The 24,245-nt window shown below is 39.3% G+C and overlaps 2 protein-coding genes across 6 annotated transcripts; one reads left to right on the top strand and one right to left on the bottom strand.

The window, feature by feature from the left end:
- The first annotated feature begins 652 nt into the window (after positions 1 to 652).
- Positions 653 to 17,369, top strand: LOC120685016. Its single transcript, XM_039966866.1, has 10 exons — positions 653 to 658; positions 849 to 950; positions 13,527 to 13,622; positions 13,719 to 13,844; positions 13,943 to 14,017; positions 14,125 to 14,175; positions 14,318 to 14,416; positions 14,503 to 14,574; positions 14,676 to 14,774; positions 14,864 to 17,369. Exons 1-10 carry the CDS (start codon positions 653 to 655, stop codon positions 15,455 to 15,457), a joined length of 1,320 nt encoding a protein of 439 aa, XP_039822800.1. The 3' UTR covers positions 15,458 to 17,369.
- Positions 17,370 to 17,420: 51 nt separating this feature from the next.
- On the bottom strand, positions 17,421 to 21,903 carry LOC120686402. 5 transcript variants are annotated; one of them, XM_039968603.1, is made up of 16 exons: positions 21,792 to 21,903; positions 21,491 to 21,664; positions 20,839 to 21,258; positions 20,664 to 20,752; positions 20,459 to 20,572; positions 20,295 to 20,343; positions 19,914 to 20,176; positions 19,728 to 19,772; positions 19,482 to 19,607; positions 19,014 to 19,387; positions 18,728 to 18,905; positions 18,508 to 18,606; positions 18,272 to 18,379; positions 18,016 to 18,122; positions 17,744 to 17,924; positions 17,421 to 17,643 (listed from the first exon to the last, which is right to left on the bottom strand). In XM_039968603.1, the coding sequence occupies exons 3-16, from the start codon at positions 20,882 to 20,884 to the stop codon at positions 17,635 to 17,637; spliced, it is 1,788 nt and encodes a 595-aa protein (XP_039824537.1). In that variant the 5' UTR covers positions 20,885 to 21,258; positions 21,491 to 21,664; positions 21,792 to 21,903; the 3' UTR covers positions 17,421 to 17,634. The 5 variants fall into 5 exon arrangements, 4 of the variants coding, with proteins under 4 accessions (XP_039824537.1, XP_039824535.1, XP_039824538.1 ...); XM_039968601.1 differs by having other exon boundaries at positions 17,573 to 17,643; positions 18,016 to 18,179; XM_039968602.1 differs by having other exon boundaries at positions 17,620 to 17,643; positions 18,272 to 18,403.
- Positions 21,904 to 24,245: the final 2,342 nt, after the last annotated feature.

Genomic DNA, 24,245 nt, shown 5'->3' on the forward strand with positions numbered 1-24,245 from the left:
AGTTGGGATCAGGAGGCATACCCGTGACCGGGTGTGGCGGGTGGGATCCAAGGATCCCGTCGCCAGCATCCCGGAGGTGGTGGTCGACGCGGTGCCCGTTGGGCTGCTCCCAGGCCGATGCAGATGGACGCATCTCCTGCTATGGAGCCACGCTGAGGTCGAAGGGGTTGGTCCAGCACGACGGGGGCTGTGGAGGAGCCGTCGACGGGCGCGGAGGATAGCGAGGTTGCGGCGGTGGCGGCGGCGGAGGCGGTGGCTGGGCCGAAGGCGCCACCTCGAACTGCAGGGTGCGGTCCGCGGTGGTGGTCGCATGGACGAGGAGCTTGTCCATGGAAGCGTCCGCTGTCGCACGCCAAGCCTCGAGTCCCGCTAGCTTGTCCAGCATCGGCTTCATCATGGACTCGAATCCCTCAAGCTTCGATGAGAAGTCCTCCATGGAAGTCATCACCGCGGATTCAAACTTGGTCGGCTTCTTCTGCGGCGCCAGAGCGAGCACTGGTGGAAGCAGGAAAAAATTCGGGTGGGTGTGGTGGGGAATTGAGGCTCTGGATACCAATTGTTAGCATCCAAGATATCTGGAGAGGAGATTTGGAGGGGAAAGGCTAGAATCAGAGGGTTTGGGGAAGAACAGAGTCGAGACAGGAGGTAGACGATGGAGGTTTGTCTTCTCTGTTCACGCATAACTGTCACGCTCCTCAGAGCCGGCAATATATGATGCTCGGTCACAGGCCGACCGGCTGGCCCAAATAGCATGGGCCGAAAGGTGGCCAGCCCACTAGAAGATCCACTAAGCAATACAAGATTGATTACTCCTTGGCGCCATTAGGATACGGGGTCCTGACACGCAGATCCTCGCCTCCGTCGCCGAGGCCATCGGCGGGGAGGACCGCACCGCCGACCTCCCCAAGGAGCTCATCGCCACGTCTTCGGCTTGCTTGGCTCCAGCGACCGCAAGCGCTGCTCCCTCGCCTGCCTCCGCGCCTCGCGTTCGAAGCCCAGGCGCTGCTGCTTTGACGACGAAGCCTCCACCTCTCCCTGCCTCCTTCCTCTGCGGCGGCACAAGCTTGCGCGCGGGGATGCGGCGGCATAGCGCGGACCCTCCTCTCCCACACTACTACAATTCTGGATTTTGCGAGGCACTTAAAAAAGGTCTAAGAGGCGTTCACAAAAAATGAACGCCTCTGTTAATGCCCAGCATTAACAGAGGCGGTCACTTCTTATTAACTGAGGTGGTTACGAAAACCGCCTCAGAAAATCGATTAACAGAGGCGGTCAAATGTAACATGAATGCCTCTGTTAATCGTTGTATTTTTAGAGGCAGCCACATTATAAAGGTCCACCTCGGTTAAAAAGCCCAGTCCATCTCGGCCCAATAGATGCTCCAAGTATATATACATGAAGCTAACCCTAATCCACCACTCCTCCCTCACTCCGCCCCATCGTACGCCACCTCCCTGAGCGCTCTCTCTCTATAGCCCCTCCCTCTCCCCTCCCTCTCCTCTCCGCCCCTCCCTCTCCACTTCTCCCTTGCACCGGCAATGGCAGGCGGCGGCGCGCGGCCGGGACGGTCGGGATCCGGTGGCCGCGTGCGGGATCTGGCGGGATCCGGCGGCGGCGGCCACCCCCTCTCTCCCTTCATGATCCGGAGCCGCGGAGGGCCAGGCCGGCGGCGGGCGGCGCGCGGTGGGCAGGGGCCCAGGTCGGCGGCGGGCGACGCGTGTATCCGTGATGGGCTCGGCGGGCCTATAGCTTGTTTTTCTTTTTTTTCTTTTTTTATTTGATTAACTGAGGTGTGCACCAAAACGCCTCAGAAAATACTCTGTGACTTTAGGTATGAGGTGTTTCTTATGCACGCCTCAGAAAATCAGAATTGTAGTAGTGCCAAGGTCACCTCCTCGGCAAGGCGCACCTTTATCTTCCAAGGGGAGAATCAAGCAACCGCAGAGGTGATGTGGTTACTTTGTTCCCTCCTCAAGAGATGCAGCCGATGTATGCTACCATGGCATGGGCTACACCGGCATCGAAATCTCAATTTTCTGCATGGGAGCATGGAGGATTTTGGATGCAATGCTACCCGACGCCGTATCCGCCACACTTCCAGGGGAGGGAAGCTTCAGAGGACCTATATTTGACAGGTTGAAGCAGCCAGTTCATGACCGATTGGGACAACACCAATCTGGTCAGGGGCAAAACCCCGGATACTTACTAGAAAGAGAGTCATATCCGTCGAGGTACAAGCAGAGGGAAGCCGGCAACTCCGGCCCTCCTCCCGAACTTCTCCTCGCACACTCCCTAGCCTAATCTTACAACTGGAGCCCCTCTACATCTCTCCTCTAGTGGTGTATGGGAGTGGAATGGATGAGAGAATGGTGAATGGTGGAATGCCCTTTGGAGGGGTGAGGGGGGCTCCTTTTATAGCCCAAGGAGGTCGGTTCCCGCGGGAATCAAATATGGGAACACTAGGAACCGCCTTTGGGAGGATAAGAGCGACCTTCCCGCCAAAGCTCGGGCCAATTGGCGCCAATGTGGGGTCGAGCGACCCCGGTGTTCGGCGGGCCCCCGAGTCCCACCTCTTGCGCCGCCTTTCGTCTTGGACACTGCTAGGTGGGCCCCCATCTTATGTATGTCGGTGCCGGGGCTTTGTAGGTCGGTTTTCTCTATCAAACGGGCCCATCTTGTGAGTGTGACGCATGATGAAGTCTTTTGTGTGTTTCTTTTGCGTCTTGTGCTTGTTTTCTCCTTATTCCGCGTATGGGTGCCTGCAAACTAAGAATCACCAAAACTTGTGAAAATTGTTAGCAATAAGCCCTATAACTACTTTTGGTGTTTAAATGTTTTGAAAAGCTGCAGGAGTTGACGGCTTTATTTCTGACTTAAGGGCCATCAACACGCCCAGACCGGTCTGACCGGTCCAAAGACCGGTCTGACCAGTTAGACTGCTGAGAACAGCGAGTCGGCCGTTGCTTCCAATTCTAAAGGGAAGGCCAAGGTTGCTGATTCAAGGGTGCCTATTGTGACGTATTTAAAGGACCCAGGTCATGGTGCAGAGAGGAATATTCGGCATTTGGCATTTAAATATATTGTTATTGATGATGAGCTTTATCGTCAGACTGCAGGTCATGGTGCTGAGATGTACTCCTCAAGTGTTTGGATTCTGATCAGGCATGTGTGGCTATGGGGGAAGTTCATGAAGGCATCTGTGGTACACACCAATCGGCTTCTTAAATGAAGTGGTTGCTTAGGAGAGCCGATTTTTATTGGCCAACTATGATGGTGGATTGTTTCAGATATTATAAGGGGTGTGAAGATTGTCAGCGGTTTGGTAATGCTCAGTTGGTGCCTGCTGCGTTATTACATCCTATCATCAAGCCATGGCCATTCAGAGGTTGGGGGTTGGGTTTCATTGGTCAAATTAATCCCCCTTCTTCAAAGGGACATCGCTTCGTGTTGGTTGCTACGGATTACTTCACTAAATAGACCGAAGCATTTTCTTTGAAGAATATGACACATCGGGAGATAATTGAGTTTATTACAGAGCACATTATTCATAGATTCGGTATTCCTCAAACTTTTACAATGGATCAAGGTTTATCATTTATTTCAAAGGAGGTACGTGATTTTGCCGAGTCTTATAAGATCAAGATACTCAATTCATCTCCATACAATGCTCAGGCCAATGGTCAGGCCGAGTCTAGTAATAAGATCTTGATAAAGCTTATCAAAAAAAGATAGAAGAGAATCCCAGGAGGTGGCATGAGGTATTATCTGAAGCATTGTGGGCTCATCCTATATCTAGACATGGTGCTACTAAAGTTACTCCTTTTGAGCTTGTATATTGTCAAGAGGCCATTTTGCCCGTTGAGGTGAATCTGGACGCTTTTAGATTGGCTAAACAAAATGACCTTACCGCTATTGATTACTATGACTTGATGATGGGCAATATTGATGAAGTAAGCGGCAAGCAGTTGTAAGTTTTGAAGGAAATTGAGAAGGACAAACTTCGGGTGGCTAGAGCTTACAACAAGAAGGTATGAGCAAAATCTTTGCAGGTTGGTGAGCTGGTTTGGAAGACAATATTGCCTCCTGGGTGGAAGAGTAACATGTTCAGCAAGTGGTCGCCAAGTTGGGAAGGACCGTACAAGATCGTCAAGTTTATCTTTGGCAATTCTTATATGGTGGAGACGATGCAAGGAGAGCGTCTTCCAAGGGCTCTTAATGAAAGATACTTGAAGAAATATTATCCCAGCGTGTGGCAGACACTTGAAGACGAAGATGGCCGGTATAGAGTATCGCCCTTAGCATTATTTTTAGCCTTGTGTTTTCTGTGTAAATCATGTATCTAGGCTAGTTTTTGGTACTTGCTTTTTGGCTTGCAAAGGTCACCAAAAAGGTAGGGGCATATGTTGGCAGCCAAAATTGGCAAATACCGAGGGCCGACCGGTCAGACCGATCTGGGCCTGTACAGTCCGAGTCGAGTTAGATCTGTAATTTGGAGTCCGTTTGTAACCCGATTTGGAAGTGGTACGCCCTCCCCGGCCTATAAATATAAAGGCCACGGTTGATTGAGGTTCTTTCTACCCAGGACAATCGAATCAATCAATCTACTTTTTCCTATTTTCCTCAAACCCTAGCTTTTCCAACCTTATGCTGTTCTTTGCTCGTCTCTATGGCGTTCAAGGGCGTCATGGGTGGCCTGCCGACCTCAAGACAACCCTAGATCTGCGAGCTCCGACGGGATCCCTCCTGAGCTCGTGGTTTTAGGTCTTCGCGAAGCTCTCTGCGCCCAACCGGTCTGACCGGTCGCCGGAGTACTTCGTCGGTGTTCTGATCATTGCGATCTTGCATGTTCTACCACTTGTGTGTTGACCAGATTTGCGTCAATAGAAGAGGCAATGCGCTAGTCTCGCTATCCCTTGTTCTCAACCCCATATGTTGCTACAAAGAAACATCTCATTATCTTTCCTGCTTTATTTTTCTCCATCCCAACCTCTCATATCTTTCAAAAATTGTTCTAAAAGAGCACTTGAAACCTCGAAAGTAAGCTACCACAGTCATTAAATGTTGCTTTCTCATTTATTCGATCCACGTGGATGGAGTCTCGATTTGCATTATCAAATGCATCCATGAATATATATGTGCATGGCCATAAATTAATTATGGCCTGCAGGTGAGGTCAGTCACCTCTCATGTTGCTGCCAATGAGCAATATCATTTGGTAGTGCATAATTTAATTAGGTTGTAGTCACTAAGTCTCAAACAGTAGTGCCAACAACTAATCCAACCAATTGCAAAATATCATATTTTGTAGAACTAAGAAACAATACTTTCAGCTCTATGCCGGTATGCACATGCACTTACATAGGTCATTTTAGGGTCTATTTGGTGTTATATTGTGATCCAAATTCTGATGGGAGAGTGTTGGAATTTGGGCTTGGCCCATTAAGGCCCATGTGGTGCAAACTTTTAATCCCACATTGCTAGTAGAAGTTGAGGAGACCACGTGACTCTCCTATATATCTAACCCATAGGCTTCACCGGAGAATATCAATCCTATTATTCCTCTTGTAAGCCGCCGCTAGGCGTTGTACACAAACACCCGATATAGTGAAGTTCTTGCTGGCTGGCGCCCGTGGTTTTTACCCTTCGCATTGGAGGGGTTTTCCACGTTAAATCTTCGTGTCTTTCTGCGGTTTGATCTTTCTATTTTTCATCGTTTTGTTCGCCGTCGCTTCTAACAAGTGGTACCAGAGCCGTGGTTTCAAGTTTGGGTTTCGTGATGGCGTCGATGAAGTATGATCTACCGATGTTGGACTACAAGACAAGGTTCTCGCTATGGCAAGTCAAGATGAGAGCTATTCTGGCGCAAACCAATGATCTTGATGAGGCGCTGGAAAAATTCGGGAAGAAAAAGAAGGATGAGTGGACCGATGAGGAGAAGCGCAAGGACCGTAAGGCTCTTTCTCTTATTCAGCTTCATCTATCTAATGATATTCTACAAGAAGTGCTGCAGGAAAAGACTGCTGCAGAATTGTGGCTAAAACTGGAATCGATCTGTATGTCGAAGGATCTTACCAGTAAATTGCATATGAAGTTGAAGCTGTACACGCTTAAGATGCAGGAGGGTGATTCGGTGATGGGTCACCTATCTGTCTTCAAGGAGATCGTTGCTGACCTAGGGTCGATGGAGGTTAAGTATGAAGATGAGGACTTAGGTCTTCTTTTATTATGCTCTTTGCCAAGTTCTTATGCAAGTTTCCGTGACACCATACTATTAAGCCGTGATGAACTAACCCTTGCGGAAGTTTGTGAGGCACTCCAGTCTAAGGAGAAGATGAAAGGCATGGTGCAGACAGATGGCTCGTCCTCTAGGGGCGACGCTTTGCATGTCAGAGGCAGATCAGAGCAAAGATCCTCAAGTGATAACAACGATCGTGGCAAGAGCAATGACGGTAGAGGCCGCTCCCAGTCCAAAGGTCCCAAGAAGAAATTCTGTAAGTATTGCAAGAAGAAATCTCATATGATTGAGGATTGCTGGAAATTACAGAATAAGGAGAAGAAGAAAAATAAATCTGATGGTAAGGCTAGTGTTGCTTCTGCTGGTGAAAACTCTGAGTCAGATTGTTTGGTTGTCTTTGCTGGTTGTGTTGCTGGTCATGATGAGTGGATTCTTGATTCTGCATGTTCTTTTCATATCTGCACTAATAGAGATTGGTTCAGTTCCTATGAGTCTTTGCAGAACGGTGATTTTGTGCGCATGGGAGATGATAACCCGTGTGAGATTATTGGCATTGGCTCTGTTCAGATCAAGACCCATGATGGCATGATTCGCATACTGAAGAATGTAAGGCACATACCAGGGATGAAAAGAAATCTGATCTCGTTGAGCACACTTGATAAAGAAGGACTCAAATACACCGGTTCAGGTGGAGTTGTGAAGGTATCTAAAGGTTCTCTTGTATGTTTGCTGGGTGATCTCAATCCTTCAAATTTATATGTTCTCAGAGGTTGTACTTTGCATGGTTCTGTTTCTGCTGCTAATGTTGCTAATGCTGAACCTAGTAAGACTGACCTTTGGCATATGCGTCTTGGACACATGAGTGAACTCGGTATGGCAGAATTGATGAAGAGAAACCTGCTGGATGGCTGCATTCTGAGTGGCAAGAAGTTCTGTGAGCATTGTGTATTTGGTAAGCATAAGAGGGTCAAATTCAATACCTCTGTTCATACCACAAAAGGTACACTTGATTATGTTCATGCTGATTTGTGGGGTCCTTCACGTAAGCCTTCATATGGTGGTGCTCGTTATATGCTTACCATTATTGATGATTACTCTAGAAGAGTCTGGCCTTATTTTCTGAAAAGCAAAGATGATACTTTTGCTGCTTTTATAGAATGGAAAGTTATGATAGAAAGGCAAACTGAGAAGAAGGTCAAGGTGCTTCGAACTGATAATGGTGGAGAGTTCTGTTCGGATGCTTTTGATGATTATTGCAGAAAAGAAGGCATTGTTAGGCATCACACCATACCATACACTCCTCAGCAGAATGGTGTGGCCGAGCGTATGAACAGGACTATCATCTCGAAGGCTCGTTGCATGCTGTCCAATGCCCATATGAACAAGCGTTTTTGGGTTGAGGCTGCTAATACAGCATGTTATTTGATCAACAGATCGCCTTCTATTCCACTCAACAAGAAGACTCCTATTGAGGTATGGTCTGGTACACCTGCAGATTATTCACACTTGAGAGTTTTTGGCTGCACTGCTTATGCTCATGTTGATAATGGAAAATTAGAGCCTAGAGCTATTAAATGTCTGTTTCTTGGTTATGATTCGGGAGTCAAAGGATATAAATTGTGGAATCCTGAAACTAGAAAGACTTTTATGAGCAGAAGTGTTGTTTTCAATGAATCTGTGATGTTTACTGACAGTTTGTCCACAGATGATGCTTTAGTTGAGAAATTGCAGTCACAAGTTAGTGTGCAGGTGGAGCTTATGGATGACCAGGAAAATGAAGTTGTTGGTAATGATGTTTCAGATAGTGTTCCTGATACTGTTCAGCACTCACCTCCAGTTTCACAGTCTGATTTGCAGCATGAGGAGGATGTAGATTTACCTATTGCTCTTCGCAGATCAAAGAGGAGTTGTGGACCTCCAAACCGTTTAATTGAGGAGTGTAATCTGACTTATTATGCTTTGAGTTGTGCTGAACAGGTGGAGGATGCTAGTGAGCCAGCAACATATTCTGAAGCCATTGATTCAGTTGATAAGGAGAAGTGGATCTCAGCTATGCATGAGGAGATGCAGTCTCTTGAGAAGAATGGCACATGGGAGATTGTAAGCTTGCCTGAGAAAAAGAAGACTGTTCGCTGCAAATGGGTCTTCAAGAGAAAGGAGGGTTTGTCTTCTAGTGAGCCTCCAAGATTTAAGGCAAGGTTAGTTGCAAAAGGTTTCAGTCAGATTCCTGGTGTTGACTATAATGATGTGTTCTCTCCAGTTGTGAAGCATAGCTCAATTCGGACTTTCTTTAGTATTGTTGCTATGCATGATCTTGAGCTTGAGCAGTTAGATGTGAAGACTGCATTTTTACATGGAGAGCTTGAGGAGGAAATTTACATGGATCAGCCAGAAGGATTCATAGTGCCAAGCAAAGAGAATTATGTTTGCAAATTAAAGAAATCCTTGTATGGTTTGAAACAGTCTCCTCGTCAGTGGTATAAGAGGTTTGATTCATTTATGTTGTTACATGGTTTTAAAAGATCTGAATATGATAGCTTTGTTTACATTAAGATTGTTGAGGAATCACCTATATACTTGCTGTTATATGTTGATGACATGCTTATTGCTGCCAAGAGCAAAAAAGAAATCACTACAGTAAAGAAATTGTTGAGTAGTGAATTTGATATGAAGGATCTTGGTATTGCTAAGAAAATTCTAGGTATGGAGATTACTAGAGACAGAAAATCTGGTTTATTATTTCTTAGTCAGCATAATTACATTAACAAGGTTCTTCAGCGTTTCAATATGCATGATTCAAAGCCAGTTAGTACTCCTATTGCACCTCACTTTAAATTGTCAGCTGCTCAGTGCCCTAGTTCTGAGAAGGATGTTGAATACATGTCAAAAGTCCCATATTCTAGTGCTGTTGGTTCTTTGATGTATGCCATGGTTTGCTCTCGCCCAGATTTATCATATGCTATGAGTTTGGTTAGCAGATACATGTCTAATCCTGGTAAAGAACACTGGAAGGCAGTTCAGTGGATTTTCAGGTACCTCAGAGGAACAGCAGATTCTTGTTTGAAGTTTGGGAGAACTGATCAGGGACTCATTGGTTATGTGGATTCAGATTATGCTGCTGATTTGGATAGGCGCAGGTCACTCACAGGTTATGTGTTCACTGTTAGCAGTTGTGCTGTGAGTTGGAAGGCTACTTTGCAGCCTGTTGTTGCTATGTCTACCACAGAAGCAGAATATATGGCTATTGCTGAAGCGTGCAAGGAGGCAGTTTGGCTAAAAGGTTTGTTTACTGAGCTGTGTGGAGTTGGTTCTTGCATTGATCTATTCTGTGACAGTCAAAGTGCTATTTGCCTTACTAAAGATCAGATGTTTCATGAAAGGACAAAGCATATTGATGTCAAGTACCATTATGTTCGTGATGTTATTTCACAAGGTAAATTGAAGGTATGCAAGATCAGTACTCATGATAATCCAGCTGATATGATGACTAAACCAGTTCCTGTAGCTAAGTTTGAGCTTTGCTCAAGCTTAGTTGGTTTGACAGTTTAGCCCAAGAGGCTATTTGGCGCCAGAAGTTCTGTTCTTTGTTGTGTTCAGGTGATGATTTTGATATGCTACAAGAAGGAATTTGTCTCAAGGTGGAGTATGTTATATTGTGATCCAAATTCTGATGGGAGAGTGTTGGAATTTGGGCTTGGCCCATTAAGGCCCATGTGGTGCAAACTTTTAATCCCACATTGCTAGTAGAAGTTGAGGAGACCACGTGACTCTCCTATATATCTAACCCATAGGCTTCACCGGAGAATATCAATCCTATTATTCCTCTTGTAAGCCGCCGCTAGGCGTTGTACACAAACACCCGATATAGTGAAGTTCTTGCTGGCTGGCGCCTGTGGTTTTTACCCTTCGCATTGGAGGGGTTTTCCACGTTAAATCTTCGTGTCTTTCTGCGGTTTGATCTTTCTATTTTTCATCGTTTTGTTCGCCGTCGCTTCTAACATTTGGTAGAGCTCCATCTGATTTTGATTCTCTATTGGAGCTGATTCTCTGAGAGTTGAGAGTAGTGATTTTGTGGCTGAAAGTGATTCTCTAGCATATATTAAAATCTTAAATCAGGATGGAGAATCACTTCACGTAATCAGGAGAAGCTATTTTTTTCGGCTCCTAGCTTCTTAGTTCATTTCACAGAATTACTTCATAGAATCAGGCAGAGAATCACTTCTGTCTAAAAATTGTTTGCCAGAGCTCCTGCTAGATTCAGCAAAGAAGCAGCTCTGAGAGAATTGCAAAATGCACCCTTAGTGGATAACGTGCGACACTTTGCTATTTGGTTAGTACATGAATGAACTATTTCGCATATTTCACAGTTGTCACTGCCAATTTTTTCCGTACGATCATGATGCATGGGGAGCTTTCTTGTCAAATTTACAAGTTTTTTAATCAGAAATATATGATGAGTTGTTATTAAGTTTTTATAAATTAAAGGTATTTCAACAGAGCGACATTTTGAATTTTTCATTTGTTGGTGGTTGAACAGGAGGAATTCATTGCATTTGAAGCAGTAGAAAAACTAACCCGGTGGCATTTTTAGATCTTTTGATCTGACTAGTTAACTCAATATATGGATTGTATATGATGTGGAAATTTTGTCGGCCTACTTTTGTGCAAAAAAGGCATAACGGTCTATATATGTTCTATGGGCTATGTCAATGATGTGCTCCCTTATCTTTTGATGAGTTTGTGGATTCCAAATATCTTTCCCATCTGCGTTTGGTCCTAACAATAGCATGATTGTGTCTAGTGTATGATGAGACTTAGATTTGATATACTGTTGTCCAATTCATAAATATTGCAGGCTATATATATAGAGATGTATAGCATGACTGGTCCACCATGCATGGCATAAATAATTGCACATGATAGCTCCAGAGTACTACACATTTAAGGAAACAGCAGCGTCTGATTGCTGCATTTCTTTAGCCACATAAGATTTGTCGGTTGCTCTGACAAATCATTTTGGTTTGGTTGGTTGGCTAGCCAGGACACATGCACATGTCCTGCTGCCAACATGCACTTACTACCTAATAACTAAAAAAAATCTTATAAGTCCACATGTCCATAAGAGACAACACCAAACCTGTTGTTTACTTATTGATTCAATGCGTTGAATTATCACATAGATAGATTATTAGGGAAACTGTTGGGAATTAGATAATCTCCTCATCGTGGGTACTGCTAGCTGTAATCATGCACCATGCAGTTCATTGCCATATTTTCTAACTTGAAGATGCTCTGGAAATATTGTGATATGGCTAAATTCAACTCTTGACAAGCTAGATTTAATGCCTGACAAATAATGTCATTGCTGTAAGAAACTCAGTTCACTCCCCACCACAGAATAGTTAGCATATGCATATGCAATCACAAAAGAAAGAGAAATAGTAAAAATAAACAGTAGGGTACTGTAATGAGTGAAAACATGCTAGCGAAAAGATATTGTCTATTAAATTAGTGATGATCTAGACGAAACAAGCAGAGCTTAAACGGCCCAGCCCAGCTTCCCGTGCAAACAAGTCCTAGTAGGAGACAAGAAAGCCCAGCCTTGCCTTGTTCCCTACCCGGCCTACGAAGCCCATTGCTTTGGTATGGCCCAAAAGAACCGGCACAGAAACAAGGAATAATCAGTCCCTCTTTCATGAAGGAAAAAAAAAAGGGTCCGTCTATTCCTTACTCGAGTGATTTCAACCTTTAGCTCACACGTGTGTTTCAGCCAGCCAAATCACACAAAAAATACAACAGCACAAAATTGAGTGAAACAAAGGCTGCCATCACCCAAAAAATTGTATACATCCAATCAATACCAAACAAACCAGATAAAATAAAAAAAATAAAGGAGAATATAAACAAATTTCATGACAAAATAATAATCCAAAAAATAAATTTCATGACAAACTAATAACCCAGAAAACAAATTTCATGACAGACTAATAACCCAAAAAATTTTTTGGGATGCATTTGAAACAAATAGAGCATAATAACAGAAAATAAATAATAGAAAAAAACTTTCATAAAACAATTTTATAATAACAAATTTTGATAAATTTTTTTCTTTATAATGAATTTTCATAATACCAAAACTTCATAATAAAATTTTTTCAAAAAAACAAATTTTCATAATAACAAAATTCAAAAAACAAAAAAATTCTTCGTAATGAATTTTCATAATACCAAAACTTCATAACAAAAATTTTCAAAAAACAAATTTTCATAATAACAAAATTCAGAAAACAAATTTTCATAATACCAAAACTTCATAATAAAAAATTTTCAAAAAACAAATTTTCATAATAACAAAATTCAAAAAACAAATATTCATAATACAAAAATTTCATAATAACAAATATTCATAATAACAAAATTCAGAAAACAAATTTTCATAATAACAAAATTTAGAAAACAAATATTCATAATACCAAAATTTCATAATAACAAATATTCATAAAACAAAATTTCATAATAACGAATTTACAGAAAACAAAATTTGATAAAACAAATTAAAGAAGCCCAAATAGCCCAGAAAACAGATTTCATGACAAAGTAATAACCCAGGAAACAAAAAAAAGATCAAATGCCCAATCAAAAAGATGCATCACAGCCCAATCCAACCAAGATTAAGAGATAAAGCCCAAAAAGAGGAAAAGCCCATATATAGTAACCCAGTCCAACTCGATAAGGGCAAAACAGAAAAAGTGAAAAAAGGAAAAAGCAATGGCAGACTAGTAAATAAGAAGTAAAGTTCATCTAGGATTCTTGCAAGACAAGTAGATGAGAACCCGTAGCTTACCTTTTCACGTGGGGTTGTTGGGGTTGTTGCCACACGCAGACTGCTTGTGAGGAAAAGATCCAAAACAGATCCAAGTGCCCACCAAATGAAAACAAAGGCACCAGTAACCAAATCATCAGATTGAACATGGAGAAGGAATCGAGGGAGGGCAGGAGTCACAGTACAAGCAGATCAAACAAAAGAGAGGATGATCATCAATTAAAAAGATATCAGGTCAGTTTAATTCTAAAAGTTAGTGTACAGCAGCTACAATTAGATGAAAATTTGAGAGTTGTAGTATTTCCTGATTGATGTAATGAATTTGGTTTGCACGCACAACCTGACTACAAAGAACACAGAAAAAGAACAATATCTTCTGTTGCATATTGCAGAAAAGAACTAGCAAAACAAAATTTGTCAAAATCTTACATGACATTGCAATTATCAAATGTGATATTTGAATTTCAGGAACCTACAGGGGCATATGAACTAGATGTTATAAATGCAGAGAAACAGAGTATGAAGTTAACTGAAGAAGGCATTATTTTGAACGTGGCTGATAAGGTAACTCATACTGAAATTACTCCCTAGAAATGGATATATGAACAATGAACAACTACTGAAAAGGTAAATTGACTAGACTATTAAATGTTCTAGCAGATTGGAAACAATGAAACTTCAAATTTGGAATCTTCTGAAATGCAAATAGCAAGCCAATTTTGGTCAAAGGAAATGTTTAATGGAGATGGAGCCAGCAATCTAGATGATAGCAAGACACAGACAAAGGTACAAAAAATAAAAAAGGCTGCCTGATTAAAAAGGGGATCAAATGAAGCTATTTGAGAAAATGCATTTGAACTAACACATTAGTGGTATTTGTGCAGGGATTTTATACATATTTGCTATGGGAACAAATCAGAAATTCACAGGAACAGGACAACAATTCAGAGATCTATCTGGTATAACTAAACAGCTATATGAAGTTAAAAGTTATATTTCAAGTCCTACAAAATTACAGTGAGTCCATAGCTACAAACTATTGTGATTTGTGCATGTATGTTGGCAGAACCAAGGAGAATCATTGATGGGCCTTCTAAATGCAAATTTGGGATATGAGGTAAAAAACATTGAAAAGGATAATGTCGTTGCTCCAGCTAATTTGAAGTTAATTTCTTGATGATATTTTTAGTCTAAGAAAATTGCATTAGTTTACATACTAATGAAACATAGACAGCTAACAAAAATATTTGAAGTTGCAGGACTTGACAGTGGGGAATATTCAAATACCAGCACTTAGTGAAACAATCTATACTGCTGATACCAATCCAGAGGAGATGGCAAGAAATGCACAAAAGCAGGTAAAAAAAGACAAATCATTTGGTGAAAATAAATTTGTGCAATGAAAAACAAAAGTACTAACCAAGTAGTTACTTTTGGCATGAAGATGAATCCTGTAAGCAGGTTCTTGACTGATGAAACAAGAAATCAGAACAATGACACAATGTCAAATAGTGAGGTAAGAAAAATGTCTTCAGATAAAATTAAAAAAAATTAGTGAACAAGATATTGATCATTTGCAAAATCAAATAAAAAATAACTATATGTATACTTCTGCAGATTGAGGAAACAACGTTTGATGCAAATGGAGAAAGGGAATTCAACACACAGGATGAAATCTGCAGGAATGATATTTTCAATACACTACAGTTAGAGGAGGTGAGTAACAAAATGAAAACTAAGTTGTTGTGCATATATGAATGTATATCTATACAATATAATAACAAAAAACAAGTTTTCATTGACAGGTTGAATCAAGAGAAAACTGTGACTCAGAAGCAATCATTCAGCCAGTAAATGAAGCCACAGAAGACATCTTAAATGGAGAGGAGATAAATGGCAGCCAAGTATTGACAGAAGAGCAACTCGATGAATTCATTAGAAGGGAGGAGTTAGCAGCCTCAGAAGGGAATAATGCAGCAATTGAAAGCAAGTACACACCCCAAATAGGAATGGAATTTAAGGATAGGGATGATGCTCACCACTTCTTTTCTTTCTATGGATTCCTTGCTGGTTTTGAAGTTGTCATTGCTCATGTAACTAGAACTACAGCCAAGAAAAGGAACAATGAGATTTATAAACAGGAGATGAAATGTCATCGCTATGGAAAAGAAGGAACTAAGAAATGTGAGATCAATGAAGAAGAAACACTGATAGAAGATGGGCCAGCAGAAGAACAGAAAAAAAGAAGAACAAATGTCCAGGTCAGAACAGATTGCAAGTGTGTGATGGTTGTAAAGGAAGACAAAGGGATTTGGAAGGTTGTAAGACTTGACTTAGAACATAACCATGAACTTAGTCCAAAAGATAGGAATCAATTATTCAGTGGCAAAAAAATATGACAGACAATGAGAAGGGAATTATAAGGACCTTGAATGATAACAACATACCAACTAGAAAAATGATTGCCATTCTGTCATACTTGAGAGGAGGCCTGACTGCACTTCCCTACAAGACAAAAGATGTGCAAAACTTGAGAACAAAAATCAACAGAGAGGTTACTGGAAGTGACATGACAAAGACATTTGAATATTTCAGAAAAAGAAAAACAGAAGATCCGACATTTTATTACAGATTTCAAGTGGATGAGAACTTGAAAGTCAAGAATATATTCTGGAGGGAAGGTATATCACTGAATTGGTATTCAGAATTTGGAGATTGTGTAAGCTTTGACATCACTTACATGACAAACAAGTATAATCTTCCTTTCGCACCGTTTGTTGGCATAACTGGTCACGGGCATACATGCCTTTTTGGGTGTGCTTTCCTATCAGATGAAACAACTGAAACCTTCAAATGGGTATTTGAGACATTTCTTGATTCAATGGGAGGAAAGCATCCTAGATCAATAATAACTGACCAAGACAAGGCGATGAAAGCAGCAATTGAGAAAGTGTTTCCAAACAGCAAGCATAGAAATTGTTTTTTTCATATAAAATCAAAGTGCTACAACAAAAATTTGAAGTGCTTTGCAGTTAACAAAGGACTGCCAGAAATGTTTGAGGACATTGTCAACTATTCAGTTACTGAAGAAGAATTTGAAACACTATGGCAGAAAATGATCTATGATTTCAAATTGGAGAACAACAAATACTTTACAAAAATGTGGAACATGAGGAAGAGATTCATACCAGTTTATTTCAAGAATGAGTTCTTTCCTTTCATCCAAAGCACCGGTAGAAGTGAGGGGGCAAATGCAAGATTCAAAGATAATGTAGGTCCTACATACAGCATTGTCAGTTTCTTGCGGGAATATCAAAGAATAGTTGATGGAATCAGAAACAAGGAAGAAATAGAGGATAATCAAACCAAACAAAAGCAACCAAAAGAATTGTACTACGGGTACACAATTGAACAGCAAGCAATGGAGTTGTACAATAGAAATATATTTTTGAAATTCATGAATCAGTTGAAGCTGGCAGAAAAATATAAATACAAGGAAATAGAAGAGGGCAAGTACTTTGAGGTATGGTACAAGTCCAATCAAATTCAGAAGCGGGAAAGAATCAGGAGATATATAGTTCTAACAGACCTTACTCAAGGGAAAGAGGAATTCAGTTGCATCTGTGGGAAGTTCAGTAAAGGTGGAATATTGTGTGTTCACATACTAAAGGTGATTGTTGAAGAAGAAATAAGAGAAATACCTAGAAAATATTTCATAGACAGATGGAGGAAGAAAGAAAAAAATGCATAATCCTATCAGATCTGAAACAAGTGATACGCATGAATTGCTAAGATTCAATATGCTATCAAGAAAAGGTGCAATATTGACAAATAAAGGTGCAAAGAAACAGGAAGCAATGGATTACCTCAACCAGCAGTTTGACAAGATCAATGAACACCTTGACTTGCTGCTGTTACAAAACGATACTGGAGAATCATCAATAGCAGAAAATCTAGTACAACAGCAAGGAAACAGGGAAGGAACTGAAAATCTTGAATGTTGTGCAGAGATAGTAGTACTAACGGATCCTGATAAAATACAACAGAATGGAAGACCAAAAAATCCAAAGAGACTGATGTCGCTGGTGGAACAAGAAAGGATAAAGATGGCAAAAGCAGAAGCAAAAAAGAAAAAAAAACAAAACCCAAACACCTCAAGTAAGATTTGCATTGGAACTAGTTAATAATTGCATAGTATAAAAGAAACATTTTGTCGAGTAGGCATATAACATACAAACTACTCTGAAATATAATTTTGTAGGTCCCCAGGGGAAAAGCAAGAAGAAATTGGAGAAAGGAAATCAGAAAGAGTGATGCTGGGAGTTGAAAAAAATGGGCAGCAACAAGAGGAGAACTTATAAAGCACAATTATGTATTGAGTACTAGGATCACAAATGTACTTATGAGTCTATGATTCAGGGGTTTTGGGCATAATATGTGCTAAACATGTTTATCTATCATATTACAGAGATTGTACTGCTCAAAACAAATGAGCACATTTAAATCTGAAATCTAAACTCAGCACTGAGAATGATGTGTAAACAAAGCCTTCATGATTCATGGTGGTGATGCTATCTTAGTCTCCCTGCATTAAAAATTCAGAATATGTATGAAAATAAATAAATGAACAATAAAAGAATGATAACATAAAATATAACCATGGGCAAATAAAAAGTGAAACTAACCTTCACATTGAAATAGACAACTCGATGCTTCATTCCTAAATTCTTCGGTTGGAAAACCAAATCATTTGCAATCTTAATGCGAATATGTGGTATATCGGTGTGCGAGAAAATAGTTGTTAGAGAAGTTCTTGTTGACATCCAGTGTTCAAGAAACATCATACAGTAAATTCCAGAATCAGTGCTGCCAAAAAAATGAAAATAGTGATAAGTAATGATAACTTGAAAAACTTGTAGAGAAGTCATAGAAAAAAGGGTAAAAACAGTGAACTTACGTATTTTCCGGTGGCTGTTCAGGTACTGCTGGGTAAACAAACTCATAATTTTCAAAGCCCATATCCAGACCCACATATTTATCCCAGTGGATTTCAAAAGAATTTCTCTGCAAACAAAAATAGATAACCAGCCTATACATTAAAAACTGACATGCCATAATATGCTGTAATCACAAATATGATGTAACTCTAAATAACAATTTGGGTAGGCAGAGTGTTTGCAAAATCATGAAAAAGGGTAAAAAGAAACACTAACCAGCCTTCCACGGACAAAAACTTGATACTCATCATCTTTCTTAAAGACTGAATCAAGGATAACGTACATACGATCCTTTATGTCTACAACAAATACAAACCAATGGTCCTGGAAGAAAGTAGGATAAAACAACTGCAATAAAAGAAAGATGTTAAAAAAATGGAAAATGATTAGCTAATAAAAGAGATTACATGGTCAAAAAATATTTGAAAGAAAAGACACAACAATTGACTGACCATATTGGATTGATTTAGAGGACTAGCCTTTGATGATCTTCTAAAAGCTCGAGCCAACACATCTTGATCAGCTTCATCTACATCCTTGAGCAATTGATCCTAGAAAATGGGAAATATATTTAAATGATAGTGATAGGAGCAAAATGTACTGAGAACAAAAATAAGCCATTAGATAACCAAAAACAAATAGGAAATTTAGCTAGGAGAGAGAGAATCTTACAGAAATATTTGAGAAAAAATAATGTCGTCTTGAATTTACAGGATGACCACTGGGTTTTGAGAACAGACTGTAGGCAAAAACAGAAACCACAAAAGACTTCACAACTCCACCCGGTTTAAGAGAGTCTCCTAATGCCCAAAAGGTGCAACGGACTCCTGAAAGATTGACTGCATCCTCACTGCATGAAAAATAGAATAAAGCTAATAAACAAAACCGTAGAATGAAAAGCAAAAAAGAAACTGAACAACTCAAAACTAGGTAGAGTAGAGAGGAAAATAACACTAACCCTTGAAATTCAGATAAAGCCAACTTGACAATACTATTGTAATTATCAATCTCAGATTTAGAAACATGAAACTTATTGGAATTGGAACCAGTAACACAGCCACCTTTGAACAAAGGTCCAGGTTTAACAACACGTCTAGGGCCATGGACAGGAAGTTTACCACCAGTTGTAGAATCCCTAGCTCTAAAAGAAAATGATTGTGAATCATTTACATCAGAGCGGGCATTGGGGGCTGGGCACAAAGCCTGAGGGGCAGAACCCTTGAAAGCAGATTTCTGAAGTTTTGAGTTGTACATGATATCAGATTTTTTACTCATAGCTCGAACACTATCATCTAGAGATCTTTCACCAACAATCTTAACTTCAGGAGAATCCTAGAAAAATATAAAAACAAGAATACGATAAAAGATTGTAAAAAAATTGAAATTGAAAGTGGAAAATAGAAAATGAGAAAGAATGAACACATACACTGTGATTTTCAGTCAATCGAGAATTAAATCTTGAGCTGGAATTCCTAAGACGCTGAGACACGGCAGAAGATTTCCTTTGTGTACTGTGAGGAGTGCAGCCTATAGTTTGCATCACAATTGGAGTCTGATAAAACAAAATGGAAGTGTTCTAAGATTGGAGAAGTGAATAATATTACAAAGGACAAACTAAGAAATAAAAATACTAGACAAAAAGAAATAAGGTAAAGAAAAGGATATAATATACCCTTTGAGATAATGGAGGTGATTCATTATCTTTATCAGAAGCAGCCTATAAAATGGATTGAACAAAAAAAAGTATAATTTAGACACAAAGGAAATCAGATTAGCATATGAAAAAGAGTATATACAAGAAAAATATGAAAGGCATAAAGGAAACAACAAAAAATAAATAAAAAAGAAAACATAATACCTGCTTAGAAAAAAATCTGGTCATGCCTGGCTTAGGAGATGGAGAAATTGAATCAGGAGCATAATAGTTCTCCTTGTCAAGCATAATCACGTCGCTCTGAGTGTGATGATTAGCATTAAAAATAGCAGAATGCTTCAATTTCTTAGGTGCAGAAACAGCAGGCTCTTTTGCATGAACAACTGGTGATGAATTCTTTGCCTTATCAAGTTTGATTTTAGATGGACCAGCATCTGATTTTTTTATTTCATTATGACAAAAGTGTGCTGCAAAAAAATAAATAGAAACCCAATAATATTGAGTAAAAGATAAATTAAAAAAATTGAAAAAAGAAAAAAATTGAGGTACTGATTGAAATTAAAGACATAGGTAAGAAGATGTAACTGTTCTTTGTCAAATTTTGCATCACCCTAGCAATGACATCGTTATCAACCTAAAAAAATGAGAAAATAAAAAGAGTAGACTAAGAAACCAGTAAAAGAAATTAGGACACCGGAAATGAAGAAAAAAATCAGAGTCAAAATGAGAGAATTAAACATGAATATTACATTTGAAGGTGTAGAATTGGCAGGAGAACAGTGCAATTTGGGGATAGGCAAGGGGGCAGAGGGTTTGCAAGCGTTATTAGCAGCATCAGAAGCTCCAGAAGGTGAAGAACAAAACTACATTTATAAGAAATTTGACAAAAAAGGATATTAGGCCAAAAAGAATAAGATGACAAAATAAAAAGAGAAAAAACAAACAAAAACAAACCTGAGCAAGATTTGCACAGGGAATATGGCTAGATAGATTTGTAGCTTTCTCAGCTTCATATTGAGAACAAGGGACATCATCCTGGGCATCTATACATATGTAACAAAATGATATAAAGGTTAGAAAATAGTGAATATAAACAAGCTAACAGAAAATAAAAAAAATAGAAGAATACCCGAATTGCCAAGATTCTGTCTCCTACTTGATCCAGAAGAATTCATTTCTTCGTCAACTCATGAACATTGGGATGCTGAGTAGAAGTGGCATTATCATGATTTGACCCACGGTCATTATTTTCGTAGGCATTAGCAATGAGCTTAAGAAGATCCAGGACTAAATTTTCAATGCGAGAATCAATGGAATACACATGATTCAACAGTTTACATAACACAGATTTCAGCGAATCTGGCATGGCACTAACATGATTGACATCCAGCTTAACAAACACTCCAGAGTTGAAGAGGTAGTTCTGAATAAGCTTGCAAATGCTTGCCTTCAAAGAATCAGGAAGCTTGCGACCAGAAAATTGGTCCAAATTCTCAGCAAAATGAGAATCTATATTGACACACATTGGATTGTAAAGAAACCTTAAATCCTACAAAAAATAGAAATATTAAAGAAAGTCAAAAAAAGATAAACCAAAATTGAAGCAAAAGAAACTCAATGCTGAGCAAGTGAGAGATCAAATATGTTAGGCCAAAAAAAGATAATATAATAAGAGAATGGTGGTACTGTAAATAATATACATACATAGAAATAGCATAAAAAAGCATTAAAAAGTGATATGTACAAATGCACATGTTAAAAATTTAAAAAATGAGAAATACCTTTGAATAGCAGGTATGAGAAACATCAAGTAAGGGGTGATATCCATAAGAACTAGGAGACTTCATGTCAAGCTGAGCATAGGTCTGTATCATTGAATCCTTCCAAACAGTAATGCGTGGAATAGAATCTGAGACTTGGCGAACTCCAAAATCAACATAATCTAGGTACAGTACCTAACAGTTTAAGTAAAAACACACACAAAAAGGAGAGATATGTTAATGTTTGAATTGAATATGTAAGAAACAAATTATAATAATAACAGTAAAGTAAATTTATAGTCAAGAAAAAGGAAATACTTACAGCAAGGTAGTACAAGCAACCACCAAGACTACCACCAAAGCCTGAACTTATACTTTTGCCACGATTAAAGGATTTAACACAATCAAGCAACCAGTCCAGAATATAACCGCACCAATCATATTGATTCAGATTGTTAATATCCTCAAAATTACCAAAATATCGATAGCTACGGACACTTGAAGTATTAGGACATAGAAAACTGTTCATTGCAACAAGAATAAAACAAATGATCAAATCTTCATCAGACTAAGTTTGATGCTTTAGAATTTTGTTGGCAAAAAACTTCACTGAAGGCAAGGACTGTTTCTCAAACATTGACAGCACAATTGCTTTACCCCCAGAAGGATCGGAAGGGAAATGTTTATCACCCATTGGAAGGCCAAGAACTAAATGCACAGATTCTTTTGTAAGAGAGATAACCTTGCCATCAACAACTATATCAGCTGATCTATAATTCACTAGCTCAGCTACCCACTTCACAAACTTATTAGGCACATAGCACTTTTGGAAAAGCAAAAGAGATCCCAGCCCAGAATTTTCAATGACTTCACGATTTTCAGGTGTAAGAGCATCCAAAATAGATGAAAAGCTTGAAACTGAAAATCTGGTAAAAACTTCTTTGGGCCTTTTAGCAGATTTTTGCTTCTTTGCCTCCTAACAGAGAAGAAAAAGTTGTTATAAACATAACATTGAATCGAAATAAGAAAAGTGAAAACAAGAAAGAAAGTAAATCATAAATTATGACTGAAAAGATAAGAACCTCAAGAGATATAGTTTTCGCGAGCTGCCTCTTCAAAACCTTCAATTCATGGTACTGAAAACACAAAAGGAACATGGAAAATTAGTCTAAGTGTAATTAAAATTGAAAATCTAAAAAGGAATAAGAGGGAAAATAAAGTAAATTACATTTTTCAAAACTTGTTGATAAGCAACAAATTGGATGCTTTCAATGCCCCCAGAGCTGTGAACTTGATAGAAAACAAGAATAAAAACAGGAAACACAATTAGAAAAACAGGATATAGGGGTATAGGCAAATTTAAAAAAGAACACAAAGAGGAAAAACTTACTTCTGAATCTTCGAAGTCATTACTCTCACTGTCAGATAGATAAGCAGACAAATCTTCACTGTCCAAACCATAAGAATCCTGACTGTTGTCAAGGTCGATAAATTCCTTAGGCCTCTTCCTTGCCATCTACAAAAAGAATAATTACAACTAATACCAAAATACGAGTCAAACTGGAATACTCTGGACGTTTTTGATGCAACAAAGCTAATATTAAGAACCAACAGAAATTATTAAAGAAAAAATCCTACGAAAAGGCATCAAAACCATGTAACATACATTTCAAAATGACCAGTGATGCGAATCAGCAAGGTATGCATCGATATCCTACAACAGATAATGCCATTCATCAAAAGTAATGAACAAACATGTTCAGATAATGTCATTCATCAAAAGTAATGAAATCTCCGTACTATTTCCAAAAAAAATTGCTAGTGTACAGGTCTGCTCCTATATGAACAACAAACTGAGGTGACAGTAAAAGGGAAAACTAATAGGAAAAGGTAGCAAAAGCACCACACATTTAAAGAAGGGAACAGAGCATGAATCTCACTGAACATTGTCACTTGATTACATCTAACGGATAGCAGAAGCAACAAACAGACAGACAGCAAGAATAGCAGTATCTACAACAGCATTATACCTAGCATAGGATCCAAATTTTCAATCACATTAGGCCCCAACCATTTTGAAACAAATAGTACCTAACAAATTCAGAAAATGCTATTCATCCACCAATGCTTCATTGATTTAAATCTTAAAAACTATATTGCAGTACTGAAACCAAACAAACAGCATAGGCTGTCAAAACAAATGGCACAATGCATCTACAAAGGATGGGATGCAGTGCAAATCCCACTAGATACAATACCAATTCCTATTCATTAGAGATGTAACTGTGTATACAAATCAGAAGAGGTAAGTAAAAGGCCTAACTACACTAGAAGCTAAAAACAGAGAAGAAAAAAATCAGCAAAACAACAAAGCATACATTCCATGGGGAAATGCAATATATTGGATAAAACACTCGAGTGAGAAAATTTATTAACTATTAAAACAAGAAAATAAATAAAATAAAGTCGTAACAAATAAATTTGGCTACAGATAAAAATGAGTGGCATACAAGTCAGCGGCTATTGATTAATCTATTTTGTGCAATTTTTAGGTACAAAACTACTCGGAAATAAGTTAGATAAAAAGGAACTAGCCGAAATGGGTACAGATCTAACTACAACAGCTATGAAGTATGAATCAGGGGAAAAAAATAGAAACTACAATGAAACAGGGGAATGACTGAAATCTGAAAGCAAATCAGATGGAAGGGGGAGGCAGAATCAAATAAGCCAAATCCACAAGCAAAAACAAAGCTCATATGGGAGATCAGGCAGG

This window comes from Panicum virgatum, chromosome 8N (assembly GCF_016808335.1).
Source record: "Panicum virgatum strain AP13 chromosome 8N, P.virgatum_v5, whole genome shotgun sequence".
Classification (NCBI taxonomy): domain Eukaryota; kingdom Viridiplantae; phylum Streptophyta; class Magnoliopsida; order Poales; family Poaceae; genus Panicum; species Panicum virgatum.